Source organism: Zingiber officinale, chromosome 7A (assembly GCF_018446385.1).
Source record: "Zingiber officinale cultivar Zhangliang chromosome 7A, Zo_v1.1, whole genome shotgun sequence".
Taxonomy (NCBI): domain Eukaryota; kingdom Viridiplantae; phylum Streptophyta; class Magnoliopsida; order Zingiberales; family Zingiberaceae; genus Zingiber; species Zingiber officinale.
In genome coordinates, this window is record NC_055998.1 from 127,003,931 (window position 1) to 127,025,281 (window position 21,351).

At 38.6% G+C, this 21,351-nt stretch overlaps 3 protein-coding genes across 3 annotated transcripts; 2 read left to right on the forward strand and 1 right to left on the reverse strand.

The window, feature by feature from the left end:
* Positions 1-586: 586 nt before the first annotated feature.
* On the reverse strand, positions 587-1,206 carry LOC122002443 (peroxidase 18-like). The gene is made up of 2 exons (XM_042557617.1): positions 838-1,206; positions 587-763 (listed from the first exon to the last, which is right to left on the reverse strand). The coding sequence occupies exons 1-2, from the start codon at positions 1,189-1,191 to the stop codon at positions 587-589; spliced, it is 531 nt and encodes a 176-aa protein (XP_042413551.1). The 5' UTR covers positions 1,192-1,206.
* Positions 1,207-4,310: 3,104 nt separating this feature from the next.
* On the forward strand, positions 4,311-11,228 carry LOC122002442 (magnesium transporter MRS2-1-like). Its single transcript, XM_042557616.1, has 5 exons — positions 4,311-4,942; positions 7,851-7,979; positions 8,057-8,392; positions 8,469-8,516; positions 10,826-11,228. Exons 1-5 carry the CDS (start codon positions 4,418-4,420, stop codon positions 11,054-11,056), a joined length of 1,269 nt encoding a protein of 422 aa, XP_042413550.1. The 5' UTR covers positions 4,311-4,417; the 3' UTR covers positions 11,057-11,228.
* Positions 11,229-17,590: 6,362 nt separating this feature from the next.
* On the forward strand, positions 17,591-18,633 carry LOC122000475 (transcription factor LRL3-like). Its single transcript, XM_042554866.1, has one exon. The coding sequence runs from the start codon at positions 17,718-17,720 to the stop codon at positions 18,384-18,386; it is 669 nt and encodes a 222-aa protein (XP_042410800.1). The 5' UTR covers positions 17,591-17,717; the 3' UTR covers positions 18,387-18,633.
* Positions 18,634-21,351: the final 2,718 nt, after the last annotated feature.

Genomic DNA, 21,351 nt, shown 5'->3' on the forward strand with positions numbered 1-21,351 from the left:
TTAAATAAATATTATTCGATTAGGATCAACTAATGCAGAAGCTAGCTCTTATACGTTACTACTATAATTACTTTCTTAATGTTCGATCCAATTTAAATGGAACATTCATTTGATATTAATTGAAAAAAAATACTCATATGATGATTTGTAAAATGATGGATCTCTTTTTAATTTTTAATCTATATGTAATAACATTTTATCAATAGGCCCTCATAAGATTTCATATTACCAAAGCACCCATGTGATTTTATATTTATTAAAGGATGCACTTCACTAAAGGATGCACTTCACTAAAGATCAAATTATCCCCAGGGAATAGTGCAACGATAGAGTACTTTCTCAATTTTCTATACATTTAAGGATTGAGTTCTAGTCTCGATGAATTAACGGATGAATTTCTCATAATGAACAATTAATTTAAGAATATTGGACTGGTCGATCGTCTACTGCAAACGCTTTCTGATTTATCCTAATGGTCGGTAAAAAATTTTCATGGGGCTCGATCGATCACTCCTAAGATTAATCAATGTAAGTTGAATACCTAATGCCCACTAAAAAAAATTGTCCCTCCTATGAATTCTTCCCATCAAACAGCATCTCTTGCAGCAAGAACAAGTGTATCAGCACAGGATACAGTGCCAGGGCACACCATTTCAAGCAACCTCTTCGCGGACTCCACCACATAGAACGCCCCCAGTGACTTGTTCGCAGGGTCACTCCTCTCCGTGCCATTTCCTTGTATCAACACCGACCCATCACAACCCTGCACGCTCACACAGTACAGATAATTGAGGGTTCTTTAAGATAATTGAGGGGATGGGATTAATTAAGTTGGACCTGGACTAGGCAGTCATGGAACAAGAGGCGCAGCAGCTTGCCCGGAATGGTGGAGTCCAAGTCTGAGGCTGACCTGACTGTGCCCCTGACAAGCAGCTCGACGGTGGGGCAGGACAAGGAGTAGAAATCTGGGGAGAGTTGGGAGGCGCAGCGGAAAGAGAGGAGGAGCAGGGGGACGAAGGTGGAAAGGAGAAGTTTCATGAGGCTTTGGTTCATGAAAGAGGAAGGAAGGTGGAGATTGCTGTGGCTGAAGCCTGAAGTGGTGGTCTCTGACTGTTGATGAGGATTTATGGAGAGTACTGAGAGAGAGAGAGCTGATTGTATGGTTGTATTTAATACTGCATTAAGTTGCATGCAGGGATGGCAACCAAGACCAGAAACGATACAGCTGTGACTGTGAGACGACAACTGAGAAGAGGCCAACAAATTAAAGAGAGGGTAGCTGAAGGGATTTAATAAATTAGCTAGCTTCGCTTGGTCTGTCTGGCTCGAGGCTTTGGGGCTACAAAAATCCAGGAAGACCTAGTGGCAAGTGGCAAAAGGTGATATTGTTTACCCAGTGTCCTCACCGCACCACGCCCAAGGTAGAGCAAGGTAAATCATGATAATTGGAAAAGTTAGTGCGCATGAGAAGAAGTACACAGGGATAAGAGAATTACGTCCTGACTATCCCACGGTTCGAACCCACACTTTCAAGTGACAAGCTTCTACGCACTAAGACCTAGCTAACTCTAAAAGAAGAGAGAGAGAGAGATCGGAGGCAAAAGGCAACTTAGTTCATATGTTTCAGGCAGCTAGCCAAGCCCTTCGAATTATTAAGGAAACAAGATGCATGTGTTCTCAACAGAACGTTTACATCCAACTCTTAACATTTAATTAAATACGATGCGAGTGCGGCTTTTCCTCACCCGCACGGGTCTATATTGGTAGTCGGTCAAATCATCTCTGAATTGGGAAAAAAGTGTTAGAGGGATGTTCTCAAATGCTATTGGAGCTCGGGTTGCTCCATATGGATCGGATTCACTATCCACATATGCTGGATTGGAAGGGGAATAGAGTCTCCTTGTATTAAAATACATAAACTTTAGATGATGTTTGATTTGTGAGTTTGAGAATAAGAGAATGAAATGATAGTAAAAAATAATATTTAAATTATGGATTTAGAAATGACAATTTAAGTATGATTTTAAGATTTATGAATTTTATTTTTATTTCTATTTTCGTTCCACTTTATTATTAAATTTATACCCATAGTCATTTAACTAAGGAAAATGTAGTTATTAGAAGCACTTTGGACCAAAAAAAAATATTGAACTGTAAATATTGATGCCTTCATTTAATGATGATTATCATAACTTTATTTTGATAAATTATAAGAGTAATATGACAATTATAACTTCAAATAGCACCACCAATAACAAGGATGATAATGATTTCTAACCACTTTCGTCTCCTCCTTTTTCATATATATATAGTGATTAACTTAATTTTGTCATTTCTTTATATACATCAAATAAACCTAACTTTTTCGATAGGACGGTAAATAACTCAAGCGTTTGTGAACAAGTTTGGTGTTTGATTTGGTAAAAGCTTGTTTATGTTCGTTCAATATACATAAGATTAATTAAACAAATAAGTTTGAACAACTCGTTAAGCTAAACAAACAAACTTGAACACATATGTGTTCAGCTCTTTCATGTTCGTGAACAATGTTCATGAACAACGTTCGTGAACAATGTTCATAAATAATGTTCACGAACCATATTTATTAATACAACTCTTTTCAATATACTAAATAAATAATAAAATAAAATAAATTTAAAATATCAAGCTCAACAACCAATCAAACAACTAAAAGTTTCAAACAATCAAACAAGTTTAAATTGAGAACTTTATAACATCTAAATGAATCAACCTCAAACCAAGCTCAAGGTAAGCTTGAATAGAGAGCTTGATAACATTTAAACTAACAAAACTCAAGTCAAACTTCAAACAAGTTCAAGCTCATAAAAAATAAACCAAGCCAAACTTGAATACTCATTTCAAAAACTTGGTTCATTTTAAGTTTGACTCGATTCGGCTCGATTACTTTATCAAACAAGCTTGAACACCTTAAAATTCGACTTGATTCAACTTATTTACAACCCTATCTTTTGATTCTCTAATCAACTCGACTATTAGTCAATAGAATTGTTATACCAGCATATATAAAATAAAAATATAGTTTATAACGGTTTAGGTTTAGAATTTAGAGCCGATTGAATTCAATCCCAATTCAAAGATATGCTTTAGGCTACGTTTGGTTGGGCATAATATAATTGAGCTTGTAATGTAATGTAATATAATCTTGATTATATTACTACGTTTGGTAATGAAATGTATGTAATCTTTGATTACAAAGGTGATTACATTTTTTTGTTTGGTGTCCATTATTTTTATAAGGAATGTAATTCGTATTATTATAAAATGACAAAAATATCCTACGACTTCTATCGACGGGCGCTACATATTTGTCGGAGCTTGCGGTGGGCGCTGGCCGCCGATCGCCGGTCGTCGCCTGTCGCCGACCATCGGCGATCGTCGCCCGCCGACCGTCGTCGGCCGCTGGCGGTCGCCGGCGCCCGCCGGTCGTCAACCGCCGGGGGTGGTGGTGGGTGGTGGCAGTGGCGGCGAGTGAAGATGAGGGGCGATAGACTAGGGATATATTTGACATTCAAACTTTTGTTAAAAGATGACCTTGTTTTGTAATCCAGATTACAAAACTTCATTACATTTTGTAATCCAGATTACATTACATTACAAGTTAAAAATGAAACCAAACAAAATAATCAGCCTTGTAATATAATATGAATTACATTATTAGACAGATTACACCCTACCAAACATAATCTTAAACTGGACTTTAAGTTAAGCACATGTCACCTATTTCCGGCCGAGTCCAATGACGACTTTCCAATAAAATTATGGAACCACCCCAAATCAAATAGAATAATTGGACACAGATAGGATGACAAATAAGTTAAATCGTACTCAGTTTTATAGTATTTAAATTTATTTAATAAAATAATCGAGTTAAGTTAAATTGAGTTAAAATAAATTAAGTCTTTGAATTATTTAAGATTGACTTAGTTTTTTTTAATGAGCTTGAGATTTATTCAAATTTGACTTAAGTTTAATTTATTTAGTTGTAAACTCATTTAATTGTTTAAAATTTTTATATTTTAAATGAGTTGGTTATTGAGTTTAATTATTAAGTTTGATAATACCAACTAATTTATTGATTTTGATTATTTATTTATTTAGTATGCGATAATAATTTTATTATAAATATTATTTATAAATATGTTTATGAATACTAATGAGATGAGCATTAGTTTAATTTAACAAAATTATTGATCCATTTAATTTATTAAATTGTGTGTTTATTGAACGAACGTAAATAAAATCCCACTGGATCAAACCTGGTCGGTCCGGTTTGGAAAAATCAGTGGAAAGCATAACACATTGCGCCACCACCACGTCTCGTTGCCTTGCAAATTAATTAAATCCGACACCATCGCCTTCGTCTTCTTCCACTCAGATGGCGGAGCGCCGCGAACGGCTCATCCCCCGGAAGCCATCTTCCACCTCCGGGTCCCGCGAGCCCATCCCTGTCCGCCGCCCTCTCTTCCAGGGCGTCGATTTCTCCGGCCTCAAGAAGCGCGGCCAGAGCCTCCGCTCCTGGATTCGCGTCGACGCCGCCACCGGCAACTCCCAGGTCATCGAGGTCGATAAGTTCACCATGATGCGCCGGTGTGACCTCCCCGCCCGCGACCTCCGCCTTCTCGACCCCCTCTTCGTCTACCCCTCCACCATCCTCGGCCGCGAGAAAGCCATCGTCGTCAACCTCGAGCAGATCCGATGCATCATCACCGCTGATGAGGTCCTTCTTCTCAACTCCCTAGACAGTTACGTCCTACAGTACGTGGTTGAACTCCAACGGCGCCTAGCGGCCAGTAACGCCGAGGTGCTCTCCGGCGGGGCGCCTTCGCCTGATGACCTGCCTTTCGAGTTCAGGGCCCTCGAGGTCGCCCTCGATGCAGCCTGCACTTTTCTCGACGCACAGGTTCTGTACTTTCTCCAATTGTCGGGTCCTTTTATGTTGGTTTTGCGATTCGATTCCATATTTAAGTATCCAGTCTATGGTGTCAGGATTCTGATAAACGAATTTAGGGCTTCAATTATGTTTGATGTTTTGCTCTTTCTTCATCTCGCTTAGGCGGGCACGGAACTAGCCAGAATTGTATAACTGATGCGAAAATTAGGTTTTTGAGTTTGTTTTTAAGTGGATGCATAATTCACATATATACAAAGTATGCTTTTTTTCGTGCTGCCATTGATTTGGAATTTGGATGCGGAATTGACACATTTAATTGTGATGGTATTTTTTTGGTAGGACCCTGGTTGATTTTTTTTTTCTTTCAATGACTTGCATAAAATGTCTTCTTATTGTGGACCAATTGAGACCTCCTTTAATGAATTTACAATAGACAAACGCCCTTCTAAGTTCTAAGATTCTTCCCTTCTCAAATAGATATGCTTAAGATTCCTTTGGCGTTGAGGTGTTGTTGAGAGTTCATGAGCATACAAATATTTTCTTTAGTAACTATTAAGGTCACTATATGAAAGAAATGATAACATAGAATCTTCCTTTGCTTTGTCTTACATTGAGTTCTCATCGAGTTATGATGAAAGAATATTCTAAACCATGCTATCATTGAGCTATAGTTAATGCACCGAGACCTCTTATGACTTATTTTACTTGACTAGGAGTGAGTTCAGTAGTATTGTTGTTTTGTTCTCTTGAATGATGGAAGTAAAGATTGTTGTAGATGATAGAGGCTGACAAAGAGGTTTTAATGTAGTGGCTTCAATTATAGGTGTTGTGATGAGTCTGATAGATGAATTCTTCTAATCATTATCAAAGTTTAGATCCTCACGTAGATTGCTCTCTTGTTGTTTGTTCTTTTTCTCTATCTCTTCCATAATATTTTTTTCCAATTGGTATTTCAAACTTGTATTATCACAAATCATGTTAGACAATGGGATGCTCACAATTTTGTTATTTCTCCATTCTTTTGCAAGGATAGTTTCTTCTTATCATCGTGCAAAGAATAATGCAATTTTTAGGTATGACGATAGTACATCTTAACCTCTTTTTGGATGTTAGTGGAGAAAACGATTATGATATTTTACTATTGTCGTGATGTCGAATTCTAGATAACTCCTCTTCATTTACATACTCTTGAGGGATGAAATAATTGAGAAGAATATATTTAATTTTCAATTTATTTAGCCTCCAATAGTTTATTTTCCAGCCTATTTCTCTATTTTAATATTATTTGCAATTCATTTTATAAATTTATTTATGCACAATAAAATATATACGAGTGGAAGGAATGATTTAAATTACCTTTATGTACAACAAAAAGCTCCGAAAGTCTATAAATCAGCGTGCTCTTCTTGAACTTGCATCTACAAATACAATATGAAAAATAATTCAGAAGACACAAAATAAATATCTAATAATGATAATAATACAAAAATCAATAAATTAACTAAAATTCAAAGTCGATGGATTAAATTTTGATTGGCTACCTCGATATAATTATAATTCCTACATGAAACCCCTACCATTGAACCATAGTTTTTTTTTCCCATTCTAGACAAGTTAGCCTAAAACACAATATATAAATTTAAATATTTCCTTATAATTTTTTGCTGATTGATGGAACACGAAGGTGTTTTGCTGATCTGAAAGACTCAGCCAAATCGAACCAAAATAACACATTGTAATTAATCTGAAATAATTATTATTTCTGATATCAATATATAATTATTTACCAATATCAATCACTCATTTTACATTAATTCATACCTTCTATTGACTGCGAATAATGTCCTCGTTCACATTGAGAGGCTCAGGAAATGAGAAAAACCAAGGGTTCTCCTTGGTTTGGGCAAAAGCAACTGAAGCAGCTAGTTGTGGGCATCAAAAAAAGAGGAGGGCTGATGGCCGTGGACACAGAAAAATGAGAGAGAAAGAGAGGAAGGGAGAAAGGTTTCTCTAGTCTTGTTTCTGGTTGTGACCAATGTAGTGATGAACAACAACACTTGCTGCTGTGCACTCATGGGAAGGGGAAATAGAAGAGGGAGAAAAGAAACCAAAGGGGTAAAAGAGGATTACTGGCAGCTAATGCAGCTATGTGAACGTGGCAGAGGTGCAACAACAGGGCATTGCCGGTATAATGACATCACATGGGAAGGGCATCAATAAGGGAGGAGTAAGAGGAAAGTTGCTGGTTGGGGTACAAAGTGGTGTTGGTGGCCGTGGGGGGAGGTTCTGTGATGCTGGTTTGTTGCTATTGTTGATATTGCTGGAAGAGGAAGAAAGGAGGAGGGAGAGGAAGGACAAGTGCTGGTGCCGGAAGAGATGAAGAAGAAGAAGAAGAAGGTGTAGTGGCTTGCAGGAATAAAGTTGCGTGTGTGTGAATGAGAGAGAGAAAAGAGGAGAGAAATCTATTATCTCTAGCTCCGTAAAACATTTTCCTAATTCATTCCAACTGACTGAACTCACCAAACATCTTATACGTAATCATGCTACAAATTGTATAACTTCTATATCTATACCTTGTAATGCAGTCATGAATAAATCTGAACCTGTTGAATTGTGTTTTGGACACTTTTTTGCCATCCGGATTCTTCTCTATCTTTTGGAGATTTTTCATAGAAATGGCAACCTAATATATGTTCCCCCATTAAGTGTATGATAAGTTCTAAGCCAAGCATATAAAAGTCAGTTGGTTCAGTTTTTTACTATTTATTTCTTTCAGTTTCTTGAGCTCTTTCAGGTATCTAAGTTTATGGTTTTTCTCAAATGAACATGTGTAGCCTAATGTTATAACTATCTATATATCCTCATTTCTGTGATTAAATTAGTACTGATCTTGTCTATGAAAAATGCAAATTTTTAGGCAGCAGAATTAGAAATTGAGGCATATCCATTGTTGGATGAGTTGACGTCTAAAATCAGTACCCTTAACTTGGAAAAGGTTCGTCGCTTGAAGAGCAGGCTTGTTGCCTTAACTCGGAGAGTTCAAAAGGTATACCAAGAAGCTATTAGCTTCTTATTAATTTTATAGGATCATTCACTCCTGACTGGACACTGAACTTTCTGTAGGTTAGAGATGAAATAGAACAACTGATGGATGATGATGGTGATATGGCTGAAATGTATCTCACGGAGAAGAAACGGCGGACGGAAACATCTTTTTTTGGCGAACAATCATTCCATGGGTTCAATTTGGCTGCTGGTGGTGTGTCAGTTTCTGCTCCAGTTTCGCCTGTTTCTTCACCACCTGACACTCATAAGCTTGAGAAGACTTTAAGTTTTGCAAGGAGCAGACGTGACAGTATGAAAAGTTCCAGCACTATTACAGAGAACATAGAGGAATTGGAAATGTTATTGGAAGCTTATTTCGTGGTCATTGATAGCACACTGAACAAACTGACCTCAGTAAGTAGTTATTTTATGGTGATCTCTCTTGTATATATTTGAGATTCTAAACATTTGTTCTCTTGCACATTTGCAGTTGAAAGAGTATATTGATGACACTGAGGATTTCATTAACATTCAGCTGGTACGCTCAGTCTTGATTTTAAGATGATGAAAGTAATTGCTTATCTGTTCATAAATATATATATATAGGTAAGAGTTAGTCAATAATCAATCACGAATAATGACAATGAACAAGAAGAAAAGATGCCTTTTCACATTCCAAAATTACTTCTATTGGTCTATGGCATAAGTTCCTCTTTTTTGAAAGATATAACTTGGATACAATCAGTTGATAGAGGAAGAAATAATATTCAATATGTAAGGTGTAAGGGTGTATCTTATAAAGTCTAGAAATACATGAAAAGCAACAAAATAATTCATGTAGTATTCTTATCTATTTTTTTAACAACCCTCAAGGGCATAGATATTATCATTCCTAGCTTGGAATTCAACAGAAAAAATACTAGACTAAGTTGGATGAAGAACTTAGCAAGATGTTGATCTTTAGTTATGATCTTCAAACTTATTCATCTACTTCTCACCTACAAATGTCAGACAACACAAACACTGAGTAGAGCACCAATATTCCCATTGACAATGTGAGAAAATATAGAAATGGAAGTTATCAATAATTGACTGGAAGCATACATGTTGACTATGCTGGCTGGTAAGTTATGAGAAGTTGAGAACTATCTAATGCCAATTGCATTATTAGTTACTGTCATCTAGACAACCTTACATATTATAATAATTTAATGCTTCTTGTAGCCGTGAGAACTCTTACATTCATTTAGAGCCCGCGAGAATAACAAAGGCATTACGTATGTGTTGGAGAGGGAGATCATGGTTTCTCCTTCAATCCTCAAGACATTTATTGGAATTCCTAATTCCAAGAATTAATTTTGTATTTATCCAAAGTTCAATCTGAATAGCCCCCTTGCCTCCAAAGTTTCACTCAAGAAGTTCAAATTTCAATACACAGATAGCCCTTTCAACTAGATTGCCAAAGCCTAACACTCATTAGATCTTCAACCTAATCATGCCATGCTTTATCATTTTACCCTCCACTTCTAGGGATTTGACAAATATCACCTATATGTGTATTTATCATGTACGCATTAGCAAAACATTTTGACAAACTTTGGTTTACTTTTATATTAATACATGCTTGGAAGCTAGAGACCACTCCAGCACAGGAAAGTTCATATGTTGTGTTGTCTTATCATCATATTTCTCCAGAGCCATGTACTGACCTTTGGTGATGTAACCCACCTCTAAGACAGTGCTAAAGACTAGACTAACAAATATGAAACTTAAAGGCATGACCAGATCAGGTGACACCTTAGTATGGAAAGATAACTAGACTTAAGAAGTTATACAAATGGAAGAGACTGAGGGTGCAAAAGCACTAGAAGAAAAAGAGGAGGAACTGTGACGTTGGCCAAGGATAGATGAGCTGCTATGTTATCAACCTGATTTCAATAGCTTGGCTGACACATGGATGAACATTTTAATACAACTGTCGCCTACCATAGCTATACAAGCAAAACATCAAAAGATTCATACATATCTTTGTATGATGGGAGGAGGGGGGTCTTCTTGGTTATATGATTTGTTGTTCTGAGACCTATTTCATTTACATATTAGGCGTGTGTTGCACTTGTTTTTGTTTTTGATTGTGTCTTTGATACTTGTTTACATGCTGTACTTGAATGTAACTATTCGGTTAGCTAGTCATGGTATTTATTATGAAAGCATTGCCCTTTTTCGCTTGTGTACGAAGGTTTCTATATTGTGTGATATTTGTGTATAAGTTAATCTTTTATGATTTAACTTCACAATATATTATGTTTATGATATGTTTTGATATTATGATGACAGTTAGACCTTTATGATTCTCTTTTGCTTCATTTTTCCCTCTAGTAAAGGGGGAGTGATAAGTTTAACTTAGTTTTTCTAACTTTATCTAGTTTTTATTATTTTGATATCATGATACATATTTATGAATGCTTATTTGCTCTTATTTGATGTTTAACATCACATGATTAATTGTGGTGCTCATATGCATTGCTAAAGAGTAGCATAGTAGCAATATAAAGAATGTATATTCCTGCACTTGTTAACATACTTTTAGCTTTGAGTTATATTAGTTCTATCTAGTCAGTGAGTGATAGTTTTCTTTACAAACACAGAAAAATTAAGTCTTTTGTAATACGAACATTCTATAGAGATGCGGTTTAAAGTTTATCAAAGCAGTTACAATGTGTTTGTTGTTAGTTTAATTGGTGATATTTCGTCAACAGTGGTTTCTTGGATGTATTTTTCTCTGGAGTCATTGATTTGGCATATCCACGATGTCTTATTGCTTACTTTGACTTGCCTCTTCTTTAGGACACTGTGCGGAATCAATTGATCCAGTTTGAGCTGCTACTAACTACTGCCACATTTGTCGTCGCCATCTTTGGAGTTGTTGCCGGGATATTTGGTATGAACTTTGAGATTACTTTATTTGAAGTACCATCTGCATTCCAGTGGACCTTGGTGATCACTGGAGTGACCGGCTTAATTATTTTCTGTTTGTTCTTATGCTATTTCAAGTACAGAAGACTAATGCCCTTGTAAGTAGCCATTTGAGGAGACGAGAGGCTCTTCCCCTAAATATTATGCTTAGCTTTGCAACACGTATCCTTCAACACCCCATTATTTTATTACGTGTATATTAAATTCTAGTATCTTGCTTGTAACAAAAGGCTTTTAAATAAATAATAGATTTGGCAATGGAAAATTTATTCAACTTTGCGTTCTGTTGCACTAATTTCTTATGAAGCTTCTTGTGTTTCGGAATTCCGTTGAGCTGTTGCTTGAAGTTCGGTGTGCATTTAAAGGATGGCTTGTGGTGATGAGCAGACGAAGGGGTGCTCTACTTGCTTGCACAATAGCCCAATCTTTTTGGTATGTTCTAGTTTAATTTTTTTTACGTGGAAACATATCTAAAGTGGCTCAACCTGGGTATAACACCGACTCTTTTACTTGGTATATCAATACTGCACATATATACATGTCATGTTACCACCATGCACTCCTAACATACAAACCGCATGCTATCAACAATTGTCACACCACCACAGCTAACAAACATCACTATATATCATGATAATAAAGTAACTTTCACATCCCATATCATATGGTACCTAATGGATGTTTTCATGTATCAAAATAACATATTGTTGCTACTAATTCATAAGACGAGCATGGTATGATCAAAACCACTTGACTAAACACAGACATGAATCAAGTAGAAGAGGCAATAAATTTCTTGGTAACAACTCTTCATATTATTTGTACCAATTCACTAACAACTATTGTGGACATGGTACATCTACTAGCTATCCAGTAGACTCTGTTGGCTCTCTAGATGGCAATAGGTCAGATTTGGATCAGATTCCTTATCCTTCGTCTCCATAACCATCGGGGATCGGATATTCATTCTCATACTCATACCCATTAAAGGATAGGATATTTATGTACTAATATTTTTTCTTCTTTTCATCCAACTATCATCGTTCAACAAAATATATTAGAATTAACATCATATTAAAAAATAGATTAAATATTTATATAATTTACTCTTAACCTCAACAAAAATAGTTAATAAGTTTTGGAATATATATATATATATAATTTTGATACCTTGCACACCCTTATATGAGTGATAGCATACTGGATGATATGACGCGGCCAAAATTTTTTTTTTTTTAATTTCCTTCTCACATTTGCATGCAACGCTTTTCTCTCTCCTGTATGAAAGCAACTTTTTTTCTCTCTCTCCTTCATGCAAGGAGGTGCTGGGTGTTGGTCTTTAAAATCCAACATTAGTTGGTGTCGCCCTAAACCAGCACCAGCAAGCACCAACACTGGTTTGAAATCAACACCAACGTGGTGTTGGTTTATATAAATCAACATCACTTTGTATGCAGGAGAGCGAAAAGCATTGCATGCAGATGAGAGAGAGAAATAAAAAAAAAAAAAAGAGTTGTGGTTACGTTAGATCATCCGCGTATGTTGTCGCTCATATAAGTGTGCAGGATATCAAAACTGTGTGTATAATTTTCTCTGAACCCGATGGAGAATCCAATATCCGACCTGAATGAAGGGGAGTATGGAGGGACTACTGATATCCAATATCATACTCTCCTCTATTAAAAAGTGTGTGTGTATATATATATATATACCTGAATAGAGGAGAGTATGGATATATATATTTTAATCGGGTTATCGGTAGTCCCTCCATCTTGCTACACTACATACTATTGTCGATAACCATTTCATCCTATACCTTACAATCAACATAAAAGATGGTGGTACCCAACTTGATTTACTTATCACTTAAGGCTGATATCTCAAGGAAATGGGAACATGCTCTTCGCACATGATCAACAATCAACCCATTGATGCTTGATGGAGCTAGGCTCACTTCCTAAACCTCACTGCGCACATGATCAACAATCAACCCATTGATGCTCGATGGAGCTAGGCTCACTTCCTAAACCGCAATCCCAGTGATTCGAGGTTTGAATTTATTAAATTCTACTTTAGCAAAATCATACACTAGAGCCCCCACGGGCTGGATCAGCTGGAAGGGTGTCTGACGCTTGCAACGGAGGTTCAGGGGTCGAGGGTCGCCAGTTGCACACGGGCGTAAAAACTCGGTCTGCTGCGCTTTAAATTCCACTCGACCCCCAGTCACCCCTCCTCCCCAGCTTAATCGTGATTTACCCCCTCTGGATATCTGTGGGGTCGGACCCAGGGGGCTGCTAAGGTGGCGGTTCCACCTTTGCAACTTGGATATAATTTAGGTTCCAGCTCGTGATAACTAATCTAACACTTGATGTAACCCTAATTAGCCCAGCTAAATTCAATCCACGCCTAGTATCTAACTCTCCACTTGTAAAAAAAAAAATGCTCTTCCCAATTAATTTATTAAAAAAAATGTATTGTCATCTAATAATTCAACCATTTATTCTAATAATTTTTTGTTGTTTGTATTATGTTATGATGTGTTATGAATGCTATTCAACGTCAGCTTGTCATAGTCCATTATATTGAAGTCCAATCTAACTATATTTTATAACTTTAAAATCGTGTTCACAAACTAGATCAAGTCGATCTGTTTGACACTGTCTCAAGATTTTTTGATGATGTTATCATTACAAAATTCTCACAACTTTTCCTTGTTACCAAACTCTTCTTGTTTGCGAAGGGAGAATCAGTGTGAAAAAGGAGTTTGTCAGTCCTCAAATCAATTATCTTGAGCTGGACTCAAAAGTTAGATGAAGATGAAAGGGAGAAGCTTTATTTGATGTAACCAGTCATCTAATTGCCAACAACATCTCAATCTCTACCGACAAGGTGGACCAGTGTCTCCTAGTTCAAACGGAACATGAGATCAATCAACTTGGAAACCAAAAAACAAGCAAGCTGTTGATTGGAAGCAACAACACAATTCTGAGTTTTGCAGACCATTAGAAACCTAATAATTGAGAAGAAGGGCAAGCAAGTTCATCAAGTCATTTTATTCCCAGCTTGCAAAAGTTAGCTGTGCATATGGACCAGATTAGAGTTGCCCATTCCCTAGACACAGTAGCAGTTGTTTTGTCCACCGCACTATATAAGCTTGATGGTTCTCTCATGCCAAAGGCACCAAAAGATGGTTCACCACCACCTTTGCATGAAAGAAAATGGTCCTATATATGATGCAATCCAAAGTCATCAGTCACGAGTCTAGTTGCCGAAAACAGTGTTTATGGGCTGCTCTGTGCTGCTACTTATTTTGTTCTGCTTAGTTATTATTCAATGGTGTCGAGGAGGAAGTATGAGAGAAGATGTACGACTCCTCTTTGTCTCTGTCGAGCTTATCAAATCCTAGATTGAGCAAGACTGAACTAGGTATGTAATGAGTTGATCATGGCCCCAATCCAGTGAGAGCACAGGTTCAGCATGAGCACGATCCCAACTAGCTCATACTAGTAGAAAATGTTGTCATTTGAACACGAGTATGGCGATCAAACCGTGGAACTGCATTATCAATTGGATTTGATGTTAAATCATAGAGACATACTAGTAGTTGATTTGTTTGATTTAGACCTTTGGTGAACGACTCGAGCATGTTGGCTTTAGTCATAGCCCTACGACTAGTAAAACTACTATATCCTCAAACTTTGAAACTTTTCTCTTGGAGATTTATAAGCCCCATTGAGTCACTATACGGTGAACTCAATAGTATAGTGTTTGCAATCTTAGCTAGTTGAATATTAACATGAGAAAAAAAAAGAAACTGAGGAGCATAATTTGAAGTGTAGAATTGTTAATGGAAGTCTGAATAATGAAAAAAAAAAGACAATGCGAGAATGAAAAAATTAATAATATCGAGGTCCTTAGTATTCTATATAAAAAAATTACTAATGTACTTCAACAATTTCATTTATTATTTTTTTAAAAAACGAGGAGAATTTTTGGTACTGAATGTGAGGAGTAAACTAAGCTTGAGCTTGGGTTGTGCCCAATCCAATCAAATCCAAGATGATTTGAGCTCCAGTATTAAGTCTAGCCCAAGTTTGTGCCATGCTTGCACTGTCTATGTATTAGGCTATATATGCTGAGTTTGGCTGACATCATGCTGAAGAAGAATCATGCTCAAGAGGAGTTTGCAAAATCTCATTGTCTGGTCGACTACTTTTCATCCTTGGAGGTCATGAACCTCAATTAAAACATTCATCCAACTAATGACACACTAAATGAGTCATAGACTATGGATTGGAAGAAAGCCTTAGAATCATGTTAAACATTCATGTTAGTATTGCATTTATTATATATACCTCCACACGTGTATATATAATATATTTTCAGATACAAGCACCTTGCCACTAAGGATTTGTTGAGTTCATAATTTGAGAAAAATTTATCAAAAATTAGACACTATCTATCTAATGGCATCAAAGACTTCCCGTCTAGCGGAATCCTTGCCGAGATGATCATTTTCGATCCAACATTTCTATTAGATTTCATTCAACTCCACTTTTTATTTTGACTTAGAGGAGGGATATGTGATGGTATTTGAAGTTACTCTTGAGCACCTGGCCTAGCTTTCTGACCTGTCAATTTCTTTTCTCGAGCACTTAGCTTTTATCCAACAATGTCTCATTCAGATTCTGAAAGGTCACTCGGATCTACACTCTTAAGCACTTAACGTTTGTCTATCATTATCCCACTTGGACCCGAGAAGACTGCTTAGGGTCTTTGCTCTTGAGCACTTGGCTAACCGAGTGCTCGGCTTCTCTTCCAGACTAACGAGAATCCTCTCTCGAAGCGCTTGCCCTTAGTCTAGTGGAATCCCAATCGGACTCAAGTCATCTCCCAAGCACTCAATCTTCATCTTGCAGCATATATCCCAGTTGGATTCGGGAAGGTCATTCAGAGTTTGCGTTCCTAAGTACTCGACATTCATCTAGTGAATTCCCATTCACACTTGGAAAGGCCAATCGGCTATCGACGACATCCTACTTCTCAATCTCAACCTCCAACAATTTGCACACACTTGGCAACAATCCGACAACCTTCGACAACTCGTGTAAAAGGTGACACCTGGCAAACGACCCGACAATCTCATAGGAATGGTCTAATGGGTGCCGCCCTAGCTAATCGCCCTTCAGGTAGTTAGCTGGTGGGTGGCATCTTGCTAGTGTGGTTGCCTATGTGGCTTGTCTAGGGCTCACGTGATCGCTTACGTAGACCTTATACCTCCGTGGCTATATAAGGCTCAGCGAAGATAAGTGAAGGTGTGATGATTTTTCTTATCACACACAAATGCAACTCTTCTATACCAATAATCTTCCTACTCTCTCTCTCTCTCTCTCTTTTGAGCATTTCTCTCTCGAGCATTTCTACAAGCTTGTCTTTCAGCACATCGTTAGCTTGACCATCAGAGGGGACACCGACAACATTGGCCCTCCACTGATGCACTTTGACTCGCAAGCCACCGGGAGCACCCAAGAGGATGATCAAAATCTCTCCTCGGAAATCAAAGAGAGAGGAGGAACCTGCATGGACGAAAAAGGACACCATCACTATCTATTCAACTCCTTCTAGCCGATCGGTGATACCCAATCCACAAAGACAAGAGCGACATCATCTACAAATGCACAATAGCCTAGTGTTATTATGCTTTATGAAGTTATATATACGCGCAAGCGATGCACATGATTCTATCACAGGCACCATCACATCTGGTAACTCAAACCAGCAAAACCCTTTAAATTAAACCTACCAAATTTCATGTAAGGCTTATCCAATGCTAACATTGAACATCAACACCGGCTTTGACCTCGACCTTTGCTCGCTGGGGAGCGAGATGATTGTCGATCGATCGATCGACCGAGGCCCAGCATCGCACGTCGATGTCAATAAATGTCAATATAAATTATATAATTATTTTACTTTGATTGAAGTTGAAGTTGTTTCATTCGATTCACTTCTAAGTTAACTGTCTGACGGTTGACATGTGCCGTGCTGAGTCCATTAATGAAGAGAAGAAAATAAATGAATATAAATATATCCTTAATTTGCTGATCGATTGCTCGTGGTAAATATATATACAAAGAGTAATTAATTAACGATTTGTGACAAAAGGTGAATACGTTTGTCCCCAGCGCCCCCGTCAATTCGTCCCAAGATCAACACGGAGGAGGTAAATCACGAACGGCTACTTGCCTTTGGAATAGTGACTAGCATATAAGAGAGATATTTACCTCGGCTTTGCCGAGATTTGAATCCCAGATCTCATTATGACAACACCTCATGCGCTAACCACTAGACCCATCCGAGTGAGTAATTAATTAACCAATGCAGCTACGGATGGTACATGTCACTGTAGCATATGCCGACCAAACTGGGACCAGTGCCTTCCTTTTAACCTCCTTGATTAAACCCCATGCCATGTTCACGCACAGCATATTGGACCCAGTCTATTGGCAGCTGATAGCTGCTATCAGGAAGAATAGATAGATAATAAACTTGAAGAAGTTATTTATTATATATATCAATATATATCATAATTAATTAGTTACTGCAGTAAAATTGGATGTTTTTTTTTCTTTATGGTTGGCTTGTTGTTATAAATAGTCAGCCTACCTGATTGCTATACTCCCTCCACCTACAGAGTTATACATTTAATTTGTTCCGCAGAACTAAACTAGAAGCTACTTATCGATCAATCCATCTCGTGAACATGGAGCAAATGGACTTGGATTTCTTGGTCGGTTCCCCTGAGACCCAGATGGAGCTGATGAACATGATGCTGCAGTTGCAGCAGCTCGCTGAATTGTCGGACGAACCGCTTCTCCAGCCGAAGGCTCAATATCTCGCCGGAGCTCCGCCGCCGCCGCAGCAGGCGGCGCAGCTGGTGGCGGCTGATTCATCTCCCCTCGCTACGCCTGCCTCCTCGCCCATGTTTCCGGCCGCGAGTATGGCGGCGCCGGCGACGGGCTACGGGGAAGAATCGGCGGTGAGGGAGATGATATTCCGGATGGCGGCGATGCAGCCGGTGCAGGTACTGGACCCCGAGACGCCGCGGCCGGCGAAGCGGCGGAACGTGAGGGTGTCGACGGAGCCGCAGAGCGTGGCGGCGCGGCTTCGGCGGGAGCGGATCAGCGAGCGGATGCGGATCCTGCAGCACATGGTCCCCGGCGGCACGAAGATGGACACCGCCTCCATGCTCGACGAGGCCATCCAATACGTTAAGTTCCTGAAGACTCAGGTCCAGTCACTGGAGCGCGCCGCCGTCAGCCAGCGTATGCTCCCGGCCGTCGCGTACGGACCTCCGTTCGACGGAATCTGCTACCCTGCCGCCATCCCGGCCATGTACCAGATCCAAAAACAGGGGTTCACGAATCATTGAGTACTAATCCCTAGCTCCCACCACTCCTGCCATACGTGCACGTACAGCACATATATGATTCCATTGTATTCCTAGCTAGCTAGTCATCGTGAGTTCTGCGAAGTGGTGTACTTTTTCTTGACGAAGAGTTCCTCCGGGGACACTTCCACCCTTCCTCCTCAGTACTGTGTTTGTTTCTTCGTTCCTCACTCTCATCATGTTCTCCTCTTGTTTGTGAATAAATCCATCGACTGTTAGTTTGATCATATATAGATATAGATATTAATCAGATGGCCGGCCGGCACGCCTGCCCACGGCTGGCGTCTTGTGCTTGTTTGAATTAATTAATTAAATAATTAATTAATTAATTAATGGTGAGGGAGGAAGGTCGTTATATGTTGACGGTTGGAAAGCGGTGGAGAGGTCGGGCGGCGAGATAGGCGCGGGGCCCGTCGGTCGGTCGGTCGTACCGTGCCTCATAAATGAGGTCAATTAATGCCGGTTGCCATTCCGCACCTTCCAACCTCGGTCAATAATCACTCCGCGTCCGGCTGCAGCTCCGGGCCCGGCCGTGGGACAAGGTCAACCCGGCCGGATCTCCCCCTCGGATTCGCTCAAGATTAACAAGGACTCCCGCCTTTTCCCATGTCGATCCACTCTCGTCCCCAATCATGTTCGAATCTTCCCCTTCTTCCTTCCTGGAAAACAGAGTTCATTGAATCAGAACAACAAACAATCGGCCTTCCTATGCGTCGAGAACAGATTAATTAATCATCGATGGAGATCGATCGCTGTTAGGGTACATTGCAGTGGTACTGAGAAATACTAATTATGTCCGTCTCCCTGATTAGCGTCACATATTTTATAATCCAAATTTGGGTCCTGTCTCAGTCAGTTAGAAAGAAGAAAAGATTCTGGTTCATTGCACCGGAAAAGAAAGATATGATTTGAAGATTTAAAAACTGAATAGTGCGTTTTAGTAACCAGTAGAATCGCTGCGTGTGTATACGTGAGGAGAAGGAAGAAATGGTGGTCAGATTCAGGAAAAAAAAAAAAAACAGAGAAAGCAGAACGACTCCATATCTGGAGATCTAATACAGTTGAGGATAAGCATTCTCGAGGTGATCTAACTTTTCTTATGCTATCTTCCAATGTTCATAGGTGGCCTGAATCCAGAACACGAAGTTTACAAGTCAACCTGAACCCCAAACGTTTCCTTAGCTAGATCTTTCAATTGACCTGCGTTGACCACGCGTCGGGGTCCCACGTTTGTTTTAGATTTAATCATAATCCACATTTGGGTGTTGTTTTTGTCGGTTTGGAGGAAAAGATTCTGGTTCACTGCACCAGGGAAAAAAAAATACATGAACGTGGGACTTTCTGCAGTATGATTGATTGCATGAGTGAGTGCTCAGTTCACGTTGACAGAGGATCTAATTAATTCCATGGCTTCATTTGGGGGGATTGAGCACGATATTAAACCTTCTTGCTGAGTAGAATTCCACAATGACTTCGGATAAAGACATTTATTTTACCTTTCTTTTTGTCTCTCTCTCTCTCTTGCCGACAGACTCGAGTGTTGAACGAGTCTTAAAGAGCAGGCGGATTATGGTGCGTCCATAAAGGATGGTTTCAGCGTCACAGGATCTTTGCTTTGAGTCAGATGACAACTCGAGTCAATTCGCACAGGTCTACGGACGGATCGTGAATGAGAGATGGAGCTTTCTTGCTTAAATCAAATTAACTGGTTAGTCGATTGAGTAATGAGAAGGAGAAAGATAATGATGTATGCTATCAATTTAAAGGATCAGAAATCATAAAGAAAAAATTGAGGATTCAGAAGAATCATATTAAATCATCGAGATTGGTTTGTCTTCTCGTGCAAGTACAAATTGGCAAGGAAGACTATTCACTTCTCCTCCCCATGTGACGTAGAGATCATTAAAAATTGCCAACGAAGTTATCTACAAATTTTACGCGTTATATCAGGAGAGTTTAAAAAATTTATGATGCGGACCATCCGTAAAATTTATATGTACTTTTTAATTTATTTTGATGGTTAGTGAAAAATTTTTATCTATTAACTATATGTACTAAGCCCTGGCTTAGTTACACTATTTAGCTAAAAATTCCCTAAACCTTTTCCTGTCTTCCTTGCCCATCCAACGCTCTGCGCCGTCTCCTCTCCTCTTCCCCATCCATAAAGGTTTGAATTTTCACAGTACAATGCAGCCCTAGCAATCATCTCCTGTGTGGTGTGAATATAAACGCTAAGTTTGAGGTACTTTGTTGATTTTCCTTGGTTCAGTTATATGCTCGCGTTCACAGTTGAAGATTGTTTCCAAAACGATCAAAAGAAAACAAGGAGCTTCACAGGTCTACGAAACTTTAGCTTCTTGATTCCTCCCCCTTTGAAATGTAACACCTGCAACTTTCATAATTGATTGGAAAATCCCAAAATGATAGAACTATGATTTCCTTTTTATTCTTATCATTATGTAGAAATGAGATATACTCAAATAATTTTATGGGCATTGTGTTAATTTGGTCTCACTCAGCAATTCCTCAGCATTAATGTACTTAGCACTGATCTAATGATTAATTTGATGAAACTGAGTGACTCAAATTTTTTGATCTTGGTTACATTTATGACCTTTCTCGTTCAGCTTCTTCCACTCCATGAGATAGGAATCTGTATGTGGATCAGTTGAATTTAGTTGTTTAAAGCCATGGTTCTTTCTCGAGCATATCTGCTACTAATTAACACTTAATATAGAGTTATGCTACAAATAAAACACTCCCCATGTGTTCTAGTACTCCTTATTTGGTTCTCAATGATTAACCTAGTTTGATGAATTTTGAGAAAATTCTGGTACAAGGTGCAAACTTTGAGCTTATGTATTGGTAGTTGGTTGACTAGCAAGTGAAGAATTAACTCCATCAGAATCACACATGACATTTTAGGTTCTTGATTATGATAATAACA